We start from the raw sequence: 21,380 nt of genomic DNA, 5'->3' as shown, positions 1-21,380 counted from the left end.
TTGATGGCCTTGTGCCTTAGTCTGTTTTGTGTGGCCATAACAGAATATCACAGACTATAATTTTTAACAAACAAATTTATTTGGCTCATGGTTCTGGAGACTGGGAAGTCCAAGACTGAGGGGCTGCATCTAGTGAGGCCCTTCTTGCTGCATTATCCTGTGGGGGTGAGAGAAAGAGGGAAGGGAGCCAAACTCACTCTTTTATTAGAAGGTCACTCCCACAATGACCCACTCCTGTGGTAATAGCATCAATGCATTCATGAGGGCTTTGCCCTCATGACCTAATCACCTCTCAAAGATTCTACTGTTCAACATTTTTGCATTGATGATTACGTTTCCAAAACATGAACTCCAGGGGACAAATTGAAATCACAGCACCCACCTTCATACTTGAGGGATAGTTTGGTTGGATATAAAATTTTTGGCTTATATTTTCCTTTCTTGAGCATCTTTACAATACTGCTTCATTGTCTTCTGGTACAAAATGTTTACACTTCAAAGTCTGATTCATTCTTTGCTTGGATGCACAATTTTTTTTCTTGTTTTAACAATACAACCATTTTATTAGAAAGTATTTCAGTGTTGATGGTTCTAAGTTGGATTTCCCAGACGGTCCTTTTAATATATAGATTCAAATCTTTTATTTTGAAAAGGTTTCTTTGAATTATAGTTTTATATATTAGTTGTTTTTTGTTCTCAGAGGGCTTTCTTCTTTTGGAAATTTTATGTTGAATCTCCTTCACTTATTGCTCCAAATCATTTGACAAATTCTTTCTGTTCTTTTTTCTTTGTGTCTGTTTTATTAGCTTCATTTTCCCTTCCAGCCTCAATTTTTCTTACTGTGCCTTCCGTGGTCTCTCATTGCCTTTTTATTTCTTCTAATATACCCTTCATTTCTGAAATACTCTTTCTTTCTTTTCTAGTTCATCCCTGAGTTTTCTCAGTTCTCTTTCCGTAAAATGATGGTTCATATCATTCTAGCCATCTTATTTCTGAGCAGTTCTAATTCTGATTTGTATGGTTCTTTCAAGCTTTGATTAGTTTTAAGATTGTTTTAGTTCATTTTGAAATCTTATGTTGTAGTTTTCATCTCCTTTATAGCCAATTTTGTAGTATATTTTTATGTGTTGGAACTATATTTGATTCATTCTTATCTTTATCCTTGTTGGATCTCAGTATGGGCTTTTATTGTAAACTGCTTTTATTTTCCATATATGAATGATCTCATATATAGATGAGATGATTTTCTTGGATTATTAGAGGAAGATTCCTGTGTAGGGCTCTCTCCTCTGTTGTCACTGTGAAGTATTAAAAAATATGACCTTTTTATAGGGACACTTCTCTGTCTCTTAGGGCTCAGCCTGGTTCACAAAAACTTCCTGTTCTAACTCTGTGTTGTCTAGAGTTCTAAAGGTCTTTCCTTTCAAAGCAGTATTGTTACCTTTGAATGTGTTTGTCATTCTGTACTTTCTGAGATCTATCTTAGACACCTCCTTCTCTGGTTTGGAAGCTTTTGTCTTGCTGGCTTCCTCAGTGTTGTATTTCAGATTGAATTCACAGCAGATTTCTTATTCTTTTTTTATAGGGGGAAGAGGGGAGAGGATGAGTCTCTGTCTTTCCAGAAGGTAGTATTTTGGAGTGTTTCTCAGATATATGCAGGGTAACTCTGCATTAGCATGGTTTACATTACTGGTTCCCTATGGTCTCTTTGCATTGGACTCAGCTTGGAGCCTGTGACTGAGTCTTTGAATTCCACTGGTAAGGTGCAGATTTGATTGCCTTCATTCCTGTTCTGGAAAGGCTCTTCTCCTTTTGGGAGTGAATGCTTGTTACTGATTTCTGAGTACTCTTCTTGGAGAAGTAGCAGTACTCCCCTTTCTCTTTTCTACCAATTCTTCATCTCTCCTAGCCCCACACTGGATCTGCTGCTGCCTGGTGTTTTGGTGACACTAACCCATATTCTGTAGTACTTGAGGGATTTCTTGTCATCAGTTTTATGTAAGATCATGTCCATATTGCTTGTTTCCTTCTTTTGCTAGCCTCAATGTTCTGTCTGGTCTTGATGATTAAACAAAATCATGCAGATGCCATGCTTTTAGCATCAGAAATGCCAATATATTCTAAATAAAGAATACGGTAGAAAATGTGGCTTTTCTATTTCTGGCATCATTCCATCATTTTCAACAGCAGGGAAGTACTTGAGTATTGAAATTCAAAACAAAACTACAGTGGTCCCCCGTTATTCTTGGAGGATATATTCCAAACCCCCAGTGATGCTTAAAAGCACAGATAGTACCAAACCCTACAGATACTATGTTTTCTCTTATGCATAGGTACCTATGTTAAAGTTTACTTTATAAATTAGGCACAGTAAGAGATTAACACCAACAATAATAAAATACAACAATTATAGGAATATACTATAATAAAGTTATGTGAATGTAGTCTCTCTCTCTCTCTCTGTTCCAAAATAATATAATATGATGAAGTCCCATAATATGATAGTTGGGACCTCATAATATAGTTGGCCAAAAGTACAGAAAGTGAGACCATGGATAATGGAAGACTTCTGTATTTGCTACAAATTTGTATGCAATTCTGACCAAAAAAAAAAAAAAAAAAAAAAAGCATAGGCAAAGAGTTTGAATGTATATGATTAGTTCTGGAGGACTTGAGTCTAAAACAAGACTTGAAAAAGCTGATTTGTCCTTCCTGTGCTAGAGATTGGTATAGAAAATTAAGCTCCTCCTGAGATTATCTTGTTATTTTAGTTTCTTTTTGGACTAGTTTACAATAGGCCATCCTTTCCAGAAATTGGCCAGGCATCATTTAGATTGGGCAATAAAATCTCAACCCAAAGAGCCATGCAAGCTCTATAAGAAGGAAAAGGTCTAAGGCAAGATGTAAGTGAAGGCCGAGCAAAATACAACTAGGTTACCAATTAGACAAACAGAGAACTTCAGAAATATAAGGTAAACGTTAATTCCTGCATCTCCTAAAGTCTATAGGAGGAAATGCAATCAAGTGGATCAAAAACACAGAGATAATTGTGACAAAATGAAACATGGAGAAAGAATTTAGCCATGGAGGCTAACGGGGAGCACCAGAGTGCTTATTTTCCCACCTCCCAAACCACGACAGACGTAGCTATGTTTTAGGTCGCTTACAAAAATCTAAGACTGACTGATGACCTTCAGGTTGCTAAAAATGTCTCTCTCGGGAATGTAAGAGACAACTTACCTTTTAGCAGCACAGTCACCACACTTCTCAGAGCTTGGAGCAGTGGCCACGATGGCCTGCTGCTAACAGAGCGGCTCAATACATTGCAAGGACACTTAGAGGAATATTGGCTCTTAATTTTAAACTGCTGCCTGCCTGCAGATGATTAAAGTCAAAGTTCAAACCCAATAATGCATATTGGCATTAGTCTTAGAATTGACTCCCTGGGCTGAGTGCAGTGGCTTACTCCTGTAATCCCAGCACTTTGGGAGGCTGAGGCGGGTGGATCACCTGAGGTCAGTTCAAGACCAGCCTGCCAACATGGTGAAACTCCGTCTCTACTGAAAATACAATAATTAGCTGGGTGTGGTGGTGCATGCCTGTAATCCCAGTTACTCGGGAAGCTGAGGCAGGAGAGTCACTTGAACCTGGGAGGCAGAGGTTGCAGTAAGCAGAGATCACGCCACTGCACTCCAGCCTGGGTGACAGCCTTTCTAATTCTAAGAATGACACTAAATTAATAGAATTTAAATAGAATTAATAAAATTAATCTTTGCCAAAATAAATCAGTTGGGAGAATGTTAGACTGAAAAATTAAGAGAACTGATTAGAATTCACTCAACTATCATAGCAAAATTTCTAATCCACAGCCTTAGAAAGTTAGCATAGATGGAACAATTCAATATAATTTTTCCAGTCTTGGACATAGGAATACCTCCAACCTACCAAAGGGGTGACAAAGTGACCTGCTGGCTTCTGTGATAACTCAGAGTGGCCTCTACAGTGGTAATTGCCCTCAACTTGCCTTAAAAATCCAGTAACCATCTATAGGCTGGTGGACAAGAATAGTGCGCCAATAAAAAGGAGCAGGGGAGGTTCCTGGGATCCTTGCGTGAAATTTTTTAAAACAGGGAGTCAATCTTTTTTTTTTTTTTTTTTTTTTTGAGATGGAGTCTCGCTCTGTCCCCAGGCTGGAGTGCAGCAGCACGATCTAGGCTCACTGCAAGCTCCGCCTCCCAGGTTCACGCCATTCTCCTGCCTCAGCCTCCCGAGTAGCTGGGACTACTGGCGCCCGCCACCACACCCGGCTGATTTTTTCTATTTTTAGTAGAGACGGGGTTTCACCATTCACAGGATGATCTCGATTTCCTGACCTTGTGATCCGCCCACCTCGGCCTTCCAAAGTGCTGGGATTACAGGCGTAAGCCACCGCGCCCAGCCAAATTCTGTTTATTATAGGACACTTTTAAGTTTGTCTTCATAGCCCTGTCTCAATGTTGAAAACTCAGAAAGCACAGAAATATTCGAGAGGATAATGCAGTACTTTATGTGTTCTTACATTTTTCCCAACCTTGCTTTTGAGCCCCAGAAAGATGACTTAGCATAGTGTACCAGCACTGCCTCTGCCTGAGAAAATAAATGACAGATCAAGTCGAGTCTAATACAGTCTGAACGATAAATCATCTCTGAATGAGTGCTTAATTTAAAGATCTGGGTTGATGTGATATAGCACCTAAAGGACAGAGACAGTTCCCTGCATAGTTTCCAGGGAAATAGCAGGACAATCTCACTCTGCTGCTTTCCTGGTTTTGAGACTAGATTGCAGGGGAATTCAGGAAAGCTGGCTTTGGCTCTCCCAAAAGAATGCGAGGGAGCCTCACTCCTCGTGCAGAAAGCGCCTGCTTTTTACTCCTGCATCACACATCAGCAGCACTCATACAGAATTTCTTGGAAAGAGACAACATTGCATCCTCAGATGGTCTTTGAGATAATGCACCTCCTAATGTTGAACTTCCTTTCGTGTAAGCTGATAGGGAAAAACCTGAAAAGCTTTGTGCACTGCGAGAACATTAGAAGAAGAAGCAGCAAGCAGGTGAAAAGAAGTTAAGAGCAGCAGCCTGCAGCAGAGGAGAACTGGAATTATTTAGGGTGCCTGTCTTTGTGAATGTTCCACAATTCAGGGTGACATTAATCTTGAGGAAGGAATTCAAATAAACAGCCTAGGTAGTTCGGTATTGGCATGAATTTTTAAAATAAAGGTTTTTAAAAAAGTTTGCACAGTTGCAAGGTGACAAATGGATGCGCCCAGATTGGCACATTGAGGACAGTAAGCAGACATTTCTTAAAAGAATTTATGGCACTGGTTGGAAAAGACACGTTTGTCTATTTTACATCTTTTATTCTTTCTTACACATGATATTTAGAATTCTGAAGAACTCTTCTCTTTAGACTATAAAGGAGCACTGTAAATGACTTTAGCAAATTCATGAATTCTAAGGAGGAGAAGGGGAAAATAATAGGAAATTCAGTTTCTTTCATTTAGCATCTTGACACAAAAAGAGACACTCCATATGTGAGTGGTTTAAGAATAGTTTTCCACTTTAAACCTGTTCTTACCCTCTCCAACATAGCATGGGGGAAAGCACATTGCTTCTATTTGAACAGCACTGAGGGCTGTTCAATTTATTCCATGGTGCAGAATCCTATTTATTCTCTCTGGGACTCATCACCTCCCCACTCTACCCACTCTCCTTGCCTACCAGAGGATGGAATGACTTCTGGAGAGTACTGCTCTATCAGATGTGACTGTAATCTCTTCTGCCTTTTAAGTAGGAAGCTGGTAGGCAGAGTTTGGAAATTGCTGAACAGAGGCTTTTAACTTTTGGAATTTCTCCTTCTTCCCCATAGGATGTCAGAACGGAATATTTTGTAACTTGTTTAACTATCAAATGGACCATAGACGCGATCGTTCATGAGAATCAGTTACCTGAGAGTCATTACTCAAACTGCCTTTCTGGCTGAGCTTTCCAAAGAAGTGGACTTTGTATGGCTGTGGAGGGAGTGAGTGCCTAGTGTGCCCTGAGAAGTCTTCACACATACAGGTGTGTGGGCAAAGCAGTGAATGGCAGGTGAGACAACAGGGAGCCAGGATCCCCCATTCATTCATCTTTCATTCATTCAACAAACATTTATGGAGCACCTACTATATGCTAGACACTATGTCTTTCTGCAAAAGAGCAGTAGCAACACAACAAACCAACAAAATCCTTGTGTCACAGAATTTACTTTCTAGTGGGAGAGATAGATGAGAAACATGATAAAAAAAATAAATTGCATGGCTTGTTACACAGTGATGGATGCTAGGGAGAAAAATAAAGGAGGAAAGGGAGTAGGGAGTGTGTAAGTATGCATGTGGATGTGTGTGGGTGTTGTTGCAATTTTAGATAGGCTGACTAGGGAAGACCTTACTGAGAAGATGAATTTTTGAGTGAGGACCAGAAGGAAGTAAGGGCGGGAGCCATATGATTTCTGAGACTGGAGGATTCTAAGCTGTAGGAATAGTAAATGCAAAGGTGCTGAGGTCAGACTGACCTGGCCTGTGTGAAGACTGGTGACGAGGCCAGTGGGCCCTGAGAGGAGGAAGCCAGGGGGTGAGGAGTCAGAGAGGAGGTTGGAGGGGAAACAACAGGGGTCAGATTGTTTACAGTCTTATAGGTAAGGACTTTCATTTTTACCTAGCGGTAGACGGCAGCTAGTGAAAGCTTGGATGGAGGAGAGGTGGCCTCACCTCCGGTTGGTTTTAAGTGGACTGTGTTGAGAATAAACTGAAGCGGGGCGGGCAGAAGCAGGGAGATGAGCCAGGAGACAAGTGCAGTAATCCAGCTGAATTTGTCAGGGAAATGAGTGGCGGTTTATAGGCTGTTTATGGTCTGTAACATATCCTTTACAAGCTGAGTTCCAAGTACCAGAGCCAAAAATTGCCTGAGCACGTCATTGTTTACCCTGAATCAGGCTGGCACAGACAAGCAGGTGGAAAACTGTTCCAAGTACAAGTGCATAAAACGGTGAGTTGCCCTGCTTCTTGGCCCAGATCTCCCATAAAGGAATCTTGTGTTTACGTTGCTGGAGGTTTGTGGTTCCTTCCCATAATTGCTTGAAAAGAACCACTGAATCTGCATTCCCCTTTTCGCTTTCTTACTACAACAATAATTGACTTATTACATTTATTTAGGAACTTTGCCCATTCTAACAATTAATTTAAAGTTTATAGGAAACTAAAAAGCTCTCTCATATATGAGATTGAATCCTGGAACAGAAAAAGGACATTAGTAAAAAAAACTAGTGAAATCTGAATAAAGTCCTGTTTAGTTAATAGTATTATACTGTTAATTACTTAGCTTGATTAAATATACCACAGTTAATGCAGTAAATATAAAATGTTAACATTAGAAGAAGCTGACTAAAGGGTATATGTGAACTTCCTGCACTATCTTTGCAATGTTTCTGTACATTTAAAATTATTCCAAAATAAAAAGTTTATTTTAAGAAACCTTCTGAAAGGCAAAAGAAATTGCATGTGTCAACATTTTGAAAGTATTTTTTTTGTCAGAGATTAAGTTGGTCGACACATATATTCTGCATTTTTAAAAATTTTTTATCTTTTTTTTGTTGTTGTTGAGACAGAGTCTCACTCTGTCACCCAGGATGGAGTGCAATGGCGTGATCTCAGGTCTTGGGTCACTGCAACCTCCACCTCCCTGGTTCAAGCGATTCTCCTACCTCAGCCTCTGGAGTAGCTGGGATTACAGGCACACGCCACCATGCCCAGCTAATTTTTGTATTTTCATTAGAGATGGGGTTTCACCACGATGGCTAGGCTGGTCTTGAACTCCTGACCTCAGGTGATCCACCCGCCTCGGCCTCCCAAAGTGCTAGGATTACAGGCGTGAGCCACCATGCCTGGTCTATCCACTCTTAAAAATATTATTACCCACCTACAGTTAGAAAATAATCTTTTTTCATCATTTCATTTAGATTAAGCTGCATTTCAAATCCTTCACTTGCCTCCTGCATTAAATGTACACGTTTCACTTATATTCTCAGAGATCTACTCTGCCTGAGAATCAGATACTTTTCAAAACTAGTATTTAACAGTGCAAACTGTTGTCTTTTATTGATTTCCTTTCTTCTTGCCTTCCTCCCATCCTCTATGTCTTCATTCTTGCTATGCATCACATCTTCACTGAACAAATACAACTGAATGTAACTGGCCCATAAATTATGTCCCCATTTCCCTCTTTCCTACACTTAAATATGACCTTTATTTGTTTACTGTTCTGAGGCTTTGGGGGAAAGAAATTTGCCATTGTGTTAAAAAAGAAAAAAAAAATTCTGTTGCTGGATGTGGTGGCTCATGCTTGCGATTCCATCACTTGGGGAGGCTGAGGCAAGAGGAATACTTGAGGCTAGGAGTTCAACATCAGCATGGGCAACATATTGAGACCTTGTCTGTACAAAACATTTCAAAAATTAGCTGGGACTGGTGGTATGAATGTGTAGTCTGGGTTACTCACGAGGCTGAGGTGGGAGGATCACTTGAGTCCAAGAGTTTGAGGCTGCGGTGAGCTATGATCCTGCCACTGCACTGCAGCCTGTGTGACAGAGCAAATCCTTGTCTCGGGGAAAAATAAAAAATCTAATCTTCTCAACGTCTGATTGTTTAAGCCAGAAATAATGAATGCAAATGTCTCCAGGGATAAGGCAAGTGTTGTAAAAGTATGAGGCAATCTAGGGTAATAGATATAAACACACTGGCATAGCCTACTTGGGCTTAAGATGGTTCTGATTTTGATTATTCCTGGAAAGTTATACCTTTCCTAGAACCTCAGTGGAAGATGTGAGTCTATTTAGAAAAGGTGCTATATAAATTCAGATTATGGTTTAATCAGGTAATGTGGGAAAAATGTGACCAGTTGCAGTTTGAAGAACATAGTAACCAGTAGGAAGAAAAATTCATGTTTCCACATAAGGCAGATAAAAGATTGATGAGATTTTAGCTCTGTAGTGAATCACACAATGATACTGTGGGCTCCTCAAGTGTATTTCTTAGTCACTAGGCAGGACAGCATTTGAATCATCATAGAAAGATGACAAGCAGAACCATATATGTGTGTGTGTGTGTGTGTGTGTGTGTGTGTGTATATATATATATATATATATATCTATATATCTATATAAAAAAACTGTAGAAGGAACTCACTTCTCATGCCTTCCAACACGTTAGGATAAGAAAATTCTTTCTGATATCTGTCTACTTCAAATTTCCACTGCTATGAATTAAGTCTGTGATAGACAGTTACATTAATACAAGCAGGCTAATATTACTAATATTCTAGGGAAGTTTTAATAAAATGTTTAAGATGCAAAGGATGAGACCAAACTACTAACTTGAATTAAGCAGATAATGTCAGGACGACATACACGTGCAAAAACCATGAGGAGTTGGAGGGTGTAGTGGCAGGACTGACTCTCTCCTTCATCCTGGGTGTCCCAGGTATGAAGAGTGACCCTCTGAACACAACAAGCAGTGCACCTGTGACTTGCTGAACATATCCTCTACAGGGATCTGGAACAGCTCACCCAGGAACACTGCCTGAGTCCTCTGGCCTCTCCTACCATGCTCTGGGGTAGCCTTTTCTCAGAACTCTGCAGCCACAGACACCATCTAGGCAATGGCATCTTCTTTCAGAGACTATAAAACCAAAGACACTGATGGTACTCCTCCACAATGCGAGACAATCAACTCTTGATTTCTGAAAGACTGGGGAAGTGGGATGGTGTGAACATCTAGCCTTGATGCATTTCCCCCGATATCCTCTGCTAAGAGCAGGTTGAATGGCTAGGATAAATCCATCCTATCCATTTTTAGTCCTGCTTTAGTACACTCTATTCTATGGAGAAAGGCTATAGTAACAGTATTGAATGGAACCGAACCCAGTGCAATAGTCTTTTCTATGCCAAAAGATAGATACTTTAAATTTGGGACCTGGGGCTATTCAGCTCTTTCCACTCTATTTCCACTGAATAGAAGTGTTCAGAGGAGGAAAGGCTGGTGCTTATTTAAAAAATCAATGTGGCTGCCTGTGTCACAGTTCTGTATATTACAGAAATACATTTCTTTATGATTCTGCACAGCACAGCCTGGAGGGGAAAATAGCCAAGCCCCCTTACTGCCTTGTACTTGCATATACCAATAGCAGCAAGGCTGTGCACCAAGACAGAGGGTTTTTATCATGTCTATCAGGTACCCATATTTACGCACTTGTATGACAGATACATTAATTCTCTACAAAAGCCGGTGGTGATTTCCCTAATCTCAAAGAAAAATATTTTCTAGGTGTATTTTAAAAATTCATGGTCGGGCATGGTGGCTCATGCCTATAATCCAAACACTTTGGGAGGCCAAGGCAGGAGGATCACCTGAGGTCAGGAGTTTGAGACTAGCCTGGCCAATATGGCAAAACCCCGTCTCTACTAAAAATACAAAAATTAGCTGAGCGTCGTGGTGTGCACCTGTAATTCCAGCTACTCAGGAGGCTGGGGTAGGAGAATCGTTTGAACCTGGGAGGTGGAGGTTGCAGTGAGCCGAGATCACGCCATTGCACTCCAGCCTGGAAGACAGAGCGAGACTCTGTCTCAAAAAACAAAAACAACAACAACAAAAATCATCTGGGGAATCAACAGTGGTCACTAATTCTGGGTTAGGCTATCAACTCTGAAGACTAAGTCTAGTAATTGCTAAAAAGAGGGTGAACATTCATGTATTTCAGATGATTTAAATGGATGCTACTTGGCTGCAGGGTAAAAGTGAAGGTTTTAGCAGTCCCTCCCACCACCTGAGGCTATGGGGGAGGCACACAGTCTCCCAGGTCAGCGCGGGTTTCAGGCAACCTTTCCTCACCTCCCCCCAGGCAGCAGGCGGGGGCTCCACTGGAGGGTAGTATTTAGGCACGTCCCAGGCCACAGCAGCCATGAACCATTTGAAGTCCTTGCACTTGAGCTGCTTGCGCAGTTCCTTCTGGGCAGAGATGTCCCCCGTGGAGAGATGCCTGTACTCCGGCCGCCGCTGGTAAATGTACTCGGCAAATTCATCCATCCAGGTCTCAGCTACCCGCTTCAGGTTCTGTGCAGCAGGAAAAAAAAAAAAAGTAATTTATTGGCTTATTTATTCAAAAGGTGGTTTTTGTTGCACCAGAAATTAAAAAAAGAAAAGGAAAAGATAACGGACAACCTCAGGCAGCCCTGGTTGGTGGTTTACAAACAATGAGAGTTTTCGTGACTGCAAGGGGTATGATACAATTGGCCTGTGGCTTCGCACACATTTCTGCTTCTGGCATGGCGTTCAATTGCCAATTTGGTAGTTAATTTATCAGAGCCAGTAAAGATTCAGCTCACTATTATATCACTTTTCTCATTTCCTCTGTTATTTCATGATTATACATTTTTTATTTTTTACGTAAAACTAAAGGTGTTGAAATTGGAGAGAATGAGATTCCTCTCAGGCATCAAATTGCTTAAAGCATTTCCAGAAACAAGAATCTAGGAAAGAATGAGGACAAACAAGCTATTATCCTTTCCCCCCAACTTTAGAGAGAACACTGAGCATTAGTACATTTAAAACTGTGTGTTCTGATGTTCTATGTGTGCAACACAGATACCAATCAGAATTTAGTAATTGACTGCATGATGAAGTGGGGCTAAAGGAAGCACCAAGTAGCCAGTCTTTTCCACAGATGTGTCCCTGGGGTAAAGGAAGCAGAAGGTCGGTCGTGGGGAATAAGCATGGATCTTAGGTGTAGGAGAGTATGTGGATTCAGTGCTGGAAGCTTAGCCCTTTTGTCAGTTTTGAAATTGAGCAAGTTACTCATCCATGCTGGGCATCAGATTCCTCACCTGAAAATGGCAACAGTAATACATACCTGCGTCACGGGGGTGGCTGTAGGATTAAGTAAGGCCACACCTGTAAAGCACTTAGAATAAGTCTCTGGCACATAATAGGTACCACAAATAGTAGAGCTATTATTAGCAGTAAAAAGAGTGCAGGATTGGAAATTGGAGAGCCTGGGTGTCGGGCTGACCACACATTAATGGAATGTTCCTGTGGCCTTTAGGAAAGGCGTTAGCTGAGATGAGATGCTCTCTGATGTACCTTCAAGCTCTGTGGTTCTAAGCAGTAGAGAGAACAACTGCATTTGTGTAGAAGATACCAGTTTTGATGCCTCCAGCTTAAATGTGCTGCAACACATTTTCATAGGCTGGTGTCCCATAGTCTCTGCTTCTTGCGTCCTGTTCAAGTTCTTATTTCAAGTGCTCAGTTTGTGTGAGCATTGGCCCGCTCCTGTTTCTCACTTGCGCTTAGAAGATACAATGAGCGCAATGGCCGGGAACTTTAATGAGATCCAGACATAAGTGACTCAAGTAAAAGCTAGTGATATTTAGGACAAGTGCTTTATCTTGAAAATGGCTACAAAATCCTAATTCAGGCCTGGAACTATGCCCAGAGGTCTGCTGGATTTGGAGACACCATCATTGGTACCTCATTCCTAATGAGACTGTACATTTTCTTACTCCGCTCCACCCACTCCGTGCATTCAGTGTCTCCCAGCGGGCCTCTCCTGTCTGACCTTGTCCCTGCTCTTCATTCTCCCTGCACTCCTTGGGTGCTTTTGGGGGATGGTGGGCACCAGGAAGGGCTCTGTTAACACAACAAGATGCAGAAAAGAGACAGAGCCACAAAGAAAGCTCTGATTTCTCAGTTCCCTCTGGGTTCCTTTCTTTCTAAGGTGCCTGGGTGCATAGATAGGAAGATAGGGAAATGACCTGGAGAGTGTGAGAATTGTTCCCTGAGAGATTATTACTTGCCATTGCTGTGTACCCTACCATCCTGTCAGCACTGCCTGGCCCATAATGCTTTCTACTCCTTGGACTCCAGTTTACCTTAACAGATAGATGATCAGAGTCAACATGGTTTTGTAATATTCTAGCCCTTGCCACCAATTCGGAATTGCCTGATTCATTTGGGGACCAGAAAGGAAACAGATGATGTCTTGAGAGTCCTGCTCTGGGATGGCACTGTGTACTACATGCATAAAACCTCCGTGTGAGTCTGTAATATCATCTTACTATTTTCATTTCATTTTGACAAACATTCTGTATGAAATGCATTCTATTTTACTTGTCCTCAGGTCACATTTTCTTTTCTTTCTTTCTTTTTTTTTTTTTTTTTGAGACAGAGTCTCACTTATTGCCCAGGCTGGAGTGCCGTGGTGCGATCCTGGCTGACTGCAACTTCTGCCTCCCAGGTTCAAGCAATTCTCCTGCCTCAGCCTCCCAAGTATCTGGGACTACAGGCGTGTGCTACCATGCCTGATTAATTTCTTGTATTTTTAGTAGAGATGGCATTTCACTGTTTAGCCAGGATGGTCTCAGTCTCCTGACCTCATGATCGACCCACCTTGGCCTGCCAAAGTGCTGGGATAACAGTCGTGAGCCACCACATGTGGCCAGGCCAAATTTTTTAATGAGGATTAGAATAAAAAAAAATTAGTTGATAATATTAAAACTTTATAATCAAAATTGATTTTAGGCTGTAGTTCCCATCTTTTCACCTAAACTGCAATATTAAATAAAGTGGAAATATTTAATTTTCATCAATTTACACCTCTGTGATCAGTGAAAGTGAATACAGTTGGGGAATAGCAAAAAGCAGAAGCAAATGACCCAGGAATAATGAGAAAGTGACTTTCTTAAGAAAAAATATGCCTTTAAAATTCTGGTAGCTTGCAGAAAAGATCTGTCCTTAAGGACTCTGTTGGGTAAGTAAGCACTTTCAGACTATAAGTGCCATGAAGTTAGGGATAGATCTATTTACTTTTGCCTTAAAAGACCTAGCATCTTGTGTGGCTCCAGACACATGTGTGTGCTCATCTGGGCATGCTAATCATTGAATTAATGAAAGACCAGATGATGAAATGAATGTGAACAAATTTATAGTGTGCATATGTATCTATTGATAAAAGCACTGAAATGGGAACAATTAAAAACAGGTGCTGTTGCTAAATGGTAAATTTTTGTTGCTTTGGGTTTTTGAAATAGATATGGCAATTACTGCAAAACTCATAGAGGAACTAACTAATTCTGGTGCAGTCAATGGGAAATGGCTCAGAGGATCATGATAAATGCTAACCAGAAGAGGCAATATCAATAAGTAAAAGAGGCAGGAGTCAGCGTGTTGGAAAGCTGTCACTAAAGGCCAAGTAGCCTCTAGTATAGTTAACAAGGGAACTAACCAGGTAGCTCTGCATCATCGTGTCCTTTTCAAGTTGAAAGACTAGGTATGCTGATTTCTCCAACACTCCATTTTGGATTATAGATGCTCTGTTCTCTGGAATTTACTATCAGGAGAGAAACTTTCTAAAGTGTCAATTATTACATTCAAGGAATAGCCCTGACTTCTCAACTATCCAGGTGGCTGGCCAAATAAAATCTTTCTGAAGTCCTTATTCTGGAAATAATAAAACATTATGTTAGTTTGTCACTGGAATCATAAATCAGTACTTAAGTACTTTGGGGAAAACGTTGGTACCACAGCTGAGAGATATTGCAAACAGTGCCAAAAGAGAGTTTCATTGGTCTTTTATAGATTGTAGAGTAAATTGACCCACTCCAGGAAATAGTACAATCATATACTCATTGGAGTTCATTGGGGTATTTATGTAGGAGCATGCATACCACACATTCACATACACAGAGATGGTGGAGTAGGAGCAAAGCAGTATTTCTCACTTAAACACTTACAGCTGTGTAAACATGTGCAGAATCATGAAATGTGGAAACATCCAATAACAGCTTGTGCCAGAGATGGTAAAAGAGAAAATAAATCAATCTGAGTAGTCCTATCTTTCTCTGAGATTGAATGAACATTGGTGGACCTGCTAAGATGTCCAAAAAAAAAAAAGTTATCAAGGAGAAAGAAAGAGTCAAGCATGAATGCCAGGAGATCTATACATGTAATTATTTACTCTTGAACTATTAGATGTTGCATCTCTAGAGGTTGCCTTATATACACAGAGCCAGGTGTTAGCTGGAGTTCTAGTTTTTTAAGGTTTAAATAAAAGTACTTTAACCTCAAGTTGCATGTCCCTGTCCTCCTGAAGATTTCTGTGGATTCCCAGGGGTGTTCACACGTTCATCCTTCTCTTCGATTTTCTGTTTGTGATCCTTCTCTCCTTCTGGCATCTTGCCCCCAGCTTGCTGTCTACCTTTTGTCCTGCAGAGACTTGAATGGGGTGCACAGGTATTTTCCCTCACCTCTCAAANCTTTTGTCCTGCAGAGACTTGAATGGGGTGCACAGGTATTTTCCCTCACCTCTCAAATGTCTCTCGGTACATCAACTGGGCATAACTTTTACTGAAGATTTTCGGGCAGTAGCAGAGACTTAGATAACAAAACAGCACAGATGATGATGCAAGATGAAGTATTTGACCCCTTGGATTCTTTTTCTTTGGCTGCTAAAGGGAATTTCGTCCTGGCTAAAATTTCCTCCTTCTGTCTTTTAGCTTCCTGCCATGGTTCTGCCCAACTCAAAAATCTCTCTTATGTCTCTTTTGTAGGGCTGTACCAGAATGTTACAATTTCTTCTTCCTTTTCATGCCTGGCAACTCATCTTCCTCATTGTTTGTCCTTGCTTATCCTGGCCAAACCATGTTGGCTACCTTTCCATAACCAAAATGGATTGCTGAGCAGGATAATTCTCCAAAAAGAAATTAAACAACTGGCCCTTGGATAACACCCCACCTCCAATTTTTTGTTAGATACAGGTTGCCCACTGTTTCAGACATTCCACAGTAGGTCCCTAATGGGTATCTTAAATTTTATTCTCCTACATACAAGCTCTGCTTATGTAAACTGTTCTGTTCATCATCTCTGAAAAAATGCAACTACTCCCTGCACTTGTCTGTCTGTACAGGTTCTCCTGACTCAGTGTTCTCTCCTATTTGTCTGATCCCACCCACTCTTTGAAACGCTTTTCTTTTTCCTTTCAGTTAGACTTGCCAGATAAAATATGTGGCACATAGTTAAAACTGAATTTCAGATAAACAACAAATAATTTGTGTATTAGTCTATTTCGCGCTGCTGATAAAGACATACCCAAGACTGGATACCTTATAAAGAAAAAGAGGTTAATGTACTCATAGTTACATATGCCTGGGGAGGCCTCACAATCATGGTGGAAGGTGAAAGGCATGTCTTACATGGCAGTGGCAAGAGACACTCAGAATGCCAAGTGAAAGGGGTTTTCCCTTATAAAACCATCAGATCTCATGAGACTTAATCACTACCATGAGAACAGTATGGGGGAAACTGCTTCCATGATTCAATTATCTCCCACTGGCTCCTTCCCACACGTGGGAATTATGGGAGCTACAACTCAAGATGAAATATTTGTGGGGACACAGACAAACCATATCAATTTGTAAATATAATTAATACTTGTATTATTAATGTCATATGGGACATACTAGTACTAAATTATTTGTCATTTATCTGAAATTCAAATTAGTGAGGCATGCTGTATTTTTACTTGCTAAATAATGGCAATCCTACTCCTGATGTATGTAATTTGCATATAACATGTGCTCTATGAATGTTTTTTAATTCATTGAGTGACCATCTATGCAGAATCTGGCATGTCTTGGTATTGCCAATACATAAAGAATGTTTTTTTTTGTGGAAATTATTCCAGAGGAGTTTCAAGCAGTTCTTTGCAGAGAAGCCTGCCATAACACACAGCTGATACAATATAAACACACAATCCCACTGCTTTTTGTTTCCTAGAGGTGGGATCCTGCTGGCCCTCTATCTGTGAAGCAAACAGGGCAGCAGTCACAGAATTTAAGGAAACAGCAGGACTAATTGGTAGCTAGAGGTGAGGCTCAGCATGGCCAGAACGAACTGTTTAGGGCTTAATGCTAACCTCAGTGTGAAAATAAGTAGGTGAAGGCTTTCTGTTTCTGTACATCTGAGTTGGCTTTCATCTAGGCCCCACGTTTAGTGTGGACAAGGGAAAGTGAGAGGACCCAAACCCATTCAGGTTGGATCCAAGAGGTTTTCATATGCTGCGGATGTACCCAGCATGGGACTCATATAAGAGACTGATAAAGATAGCTACTAGAGCTGAGGAATATATTTACTTTTTGCTGTAGAAAGCCAATGAAGGATTCTTCTACTTTAAAAATCTGCAGACCTTCATCTTCTTGAATGATAAATGAAATAAAAACTGTTGTTCAGAGCATCTTCTATGTACAAGATGTTAACAGTGTTCTCTACTTTTATGTCACCTGTCTGTGGTTCTTTGTCTATCACATATGTTCCTCTCTTCAACCCAAACTGGTATTAATCTGTCCTTTCTATGTTGCTCAAATATTTATTAACACATTCAGCCTTATATTAGAGGTCTTTAGAATTCAAGTCTTGTTTTCTTTGTACTATCCAACACTAAATCTTTCCATAATTCTAATACTCATCAAGTCTTTGAATTGATATTTTACCAGGAACATTAAATGACATTTCTAGCTCAGTTCATAAAAACATTATTTCCAGCTTGACTGATCACTGTTAGTGTACAGCATGAGGAAAATAGATAGTTTAACTTTTCCTGCTGGTTCATGAAACTGCATAAATCTACCCACTAATTATTATTATTTTTACCAGCAACATTTTAGATCTTACTGCTAGACTATTCAATCCCTGTCCAGTTTCTCAGTGCATTATTTGGGAGTCAACTGTATCTGTATTATTTGGGCCATCTTACCTCAGTAGAGTGTTCCTATTTCTTGGTGCAAAATGTGATTATTATATGTGTACTGGCAAGATCCTGCTTCGCAAATTGTGCTTGTGTCAATATTAAGCTATTGTATTATGGTGGATTGTGTTACAGTGAATCCTCTTTCTTGACACACACACACACACACACACACACACACACACACACACACACACACANTGACAACACACACACACACACACACACACACACACACACACACACACACACACACAGGTTTTTTTCCCTGAAACTGGAAAAGCCAGTCCCACACAGAAACAGTTTCTAATTTGTCACAGTCACTCCTACAGCAAGGTGTATCCATATCCCGTGATTTTAAATTTCTGCTTTTATTTGAATGTATTTCTTGTCTCCTCTTTGATGCTTAAGAGTGCCTTTGTGGCTCAGTAGTCCCACCCCACAGCTCCTTTATCATTGATAATATGATAATGTCATCATGGGTACAGCTCAAAAGAGAATCTCTAAGACAGCCCCAACCTCACTACAATTATTCAGCCTAGCTCCACTTTTCTCTGATCTGAGCACTTCTTTGAAGTCAGTGGGAAACTTTCAGCATAAGGAGAGGAGGCTAATCTAGTCCTACAAAGGGAGATTCTCTGACAGGCAATTTCCTTTTCCTTCTTCCCCAAGGCTGTGTGAGCTGTTTGTAGGCAGTTATCTTCTTTGGGCTGTCATGAACAAGCATTAGCTTTCTCTTTGATTTTATATCTCTATCGTATTTTTGCCCAAAAACTTTGGATATCTATGGTGGTGTTTATGATGACATTTAATGTAGCCTTTAGATATAAGACAAACAAACAAACAAACAAGCGAAAACCCCAAATGAGCTAACAGTGTGTCTTAAAAAATGCTGGTAAGCCTAATTTTAAAATCAGCTTTATTGAGGAATAGTTGATTTACAAGAAAACCGCTCATATTTAAAGTGAATAGTTTGGTATATGTTGACACATGTATATACTATATTAGTAGAATCATCACCACTATCAAGATCAGGGAACATATCCATCACCGGCAAAGGTTTCTTCATGCCTCTTTGAAATCCTTTTCCCGATCTCCTTTCTGTGGCATTTCTATGTCCCCAGACAACCACTGATGTACTTTTTTTTCACTATAGTTTAATTTGTATTTTTTAGAATTTTATATAAATAGAATCATACATTATGTGCTCTTTTTGTCTGGCTTCTTTCACTTAGTATAAGTATTTTTATCTTTATCCATGTAGCTGCAGCTGCATGTATTCATTCTTATCGTATTCTTTTTTTTTTGAGATGGAATTTCACTCTTTTTGCCCAGGCTGGAGTGCAATGCGTGATCTCAGCTCACCGCAACCTCCACCTCCTGGGTTCAAGTGATTCTCCTGCCTCAGCCTCCCAAGTAGCTGGGATTACAGGTGTACGCCACCAGACCTGGCTAATTTTGTATTTTTTTAGTAGAGACGGGGTTTCACCATGTTGGTCAGGCTGGTCTTGAACTCCTGACCTCAGTTGATCCGCCTGTCTCAGCCTCCCAAAGTGCTGGGATTATAGGCACGAGCCACCATGCCCAGCCCATTCTTACTGTATTCTATCACATGAAAAAACTACAATTTGTTTATCCATTTACCTGTTGATGAACACTTGGGTTGTTTCCAGTTTGGGGCTTTTACAATTAAAGCTGTATGAACAGTCTTGTAGAAGTATTTTATGGACATTTGCCTTCATTTCTGCTGGATAAAAATATTGAAGTGGAATGGCTAGGTTGTACTCTAGATATGTGTCTAACTTCTAAAGAAACTTCTGAATTGTTTCCCAAAGTGGTGGTACCATTTTACAATCCCATTAGCATTGTATGAGATCTCAAGTTACTCCAACACAATTGGTGTGGTCAGTCTTTTTAATTTTGGCCATTATAAAAGCATGTAGTATATCTCATTGTGGTTTAATTTATATTTTCCTAATGACTAATGATGTTAATCATTTTTTCATATCCTTATTTGCCACCTGGATATCTTCTTTAGTAAAATGTCTTTCAAATTGCTTACCCATTTTAAAAATTGGGCTGTTTTTCTTATTATTAAAATTTGAGAATTCTTTATGTATTATGCATATATATCCCTTAAGATTGTACTTGTTTGTTTTGGCTGGGTTTGAGGGCCAGAATATGTTGGAATAATTTTACGTGATTGATTTTTTGAAACCCTGGAAAAGTGGAGATAATCAGAAGTTAGAACTGTTGAAGAGAGACCATAGAAACACAGGTCATTTGTGTCCAAGTAAGTATGCATGGCCCACAGGTAGGAGACAGCCATCCTGACTTAGTCTACCCAGGACCCAGAGAAGTTCTGGCACTTTAATGACTGAAGTCTTAGTTCCTCCAGACTCAGCATTGTAGAGGTGTGACTTCACCTGCAACTTCATGGGCAGGAGACAGAGGCAAGTGAAAACAGAAACAAAAGAAGCAAATCCGGGGCGGTGCAGTGTGGGTATGCTTCTGACAAGTGGGTGCACAAGGATATGCGATGGAGGCTTTTGGGGATGTCTATAGATGGTTGGAGGATAATCTGAATGGTGTTCTTCCTGGTGATCAAGCCAATGGTGCCTCATGTCATCACAACTTAGGTATAAAATGAAGTATGACCTTATTTCTAGATGATTATCATTAATCCATTTGATATTTTTTATAAATCACAACCAGCATTTTCTGTTCATCACCCAAAGAGATTATCAAGAATTTGGTTCCCTCACAAGAACATCCACAGCAAGCATTCAAACAAACTGTTGTTAAAATAAATGGTGCTATAGCGTTGTTTTGTTTTATTTTTGATACAGGGTCTCATATTGTCACCCAGGCTGGAGGGCAGTGGCTTGATCATGGCTCACTGCAGACTTAACTTCCTGGGCTCAAGCAATCCTCCCACTTCAGCCTCTCAAGTAGCTGGGACTACAGGCACATGCCACTACCCCCAGGTAACTTTACAAAAAAACACTTTTTTTGGCGGGGGGCCTTGCTATGTTGCCCAGCCTGTTCTCAAGTTCCTGACCTCAAGTGATCCTCCTGCATCAGCCTCTTGAGGCACTGAGATTACAGGCATGGGCCACTATGCCTGTCCTGAGGTATTATATTTTAAACTGTAGCCAAGTCAGGAGAGAAGCAAACATATAATTTCAGTATGTGAATCATCTTTAGTTTTGAGCAAAAGTATTAGACAGCCTTATTGCTCTTTAGGTTATATTGTATGGAAGAATTAGAGAAAGTTATTGTTTTCAGAAGAACTGCCTCTGTAACAAAATCCTAGCCATTTATGAGGGCTGAGTCTTGAGGGAAGATCCATCATTTCCTGCTTTTTGGGAGAAAACCCATGATAGGCCACCATGACCCTGAACTCAATGATGGTTTCAAATAAAGCATCTGAACCCTGCAGTATTAAGAGCAGGAGAGAGAAGTGCTACTGCTGTTGGTGTACGAGGTTATCGTGCTACAAGCTCTTATTTGCTG

The 21,380-nt window shown here is 40.3% G+C and overlaps 1 protein-coding gene across 3 annotated transcripts in view; it reads right to left on the bottom strand.

Annotated features, from left to right (window-relative positions):
- Positions 1–21,380, bottom strand: part of GALNTL6 (polypeptide N-acetylgalactosaminyltransferase like 6) — a 1,222,748-nt gene that overhangs the window by 70,355 nt on the left and 1,131,013 nt on the right. For all 3 annotated transcript variants that reach the window (XM_025385422.1, XM_025385423.1, XM_025385424.1), the window contains one exon: positions 10,961–11,182. In XM_025385422.1, the coding sequence (XP_025241207.1) occupies positions 10,961–11,182 (222 nt within the window). The remainder of the gene's footprint in view (positions 1–10,960; positions 11,183–21,380) is intronic.

This window comes from Theropithecus gelada, chromosome 5 (assembly GCF_003255815.1).
Source record: "Theropithecus gelada isolate Dixy chromosome 5, Tgel_1.0, whole genome shotgun sequence".
Lineage (NCBI taxonomy): Eukaryota > Metazoa > Chordata > Mammalia > Primates > Cercopithecidae > Theropithecus > Theropithecus gelada.
Note: the sequence above shows the minus strand (reverse complement) of the source record. Positions and strands in the feature narration are given on the sequence as shown.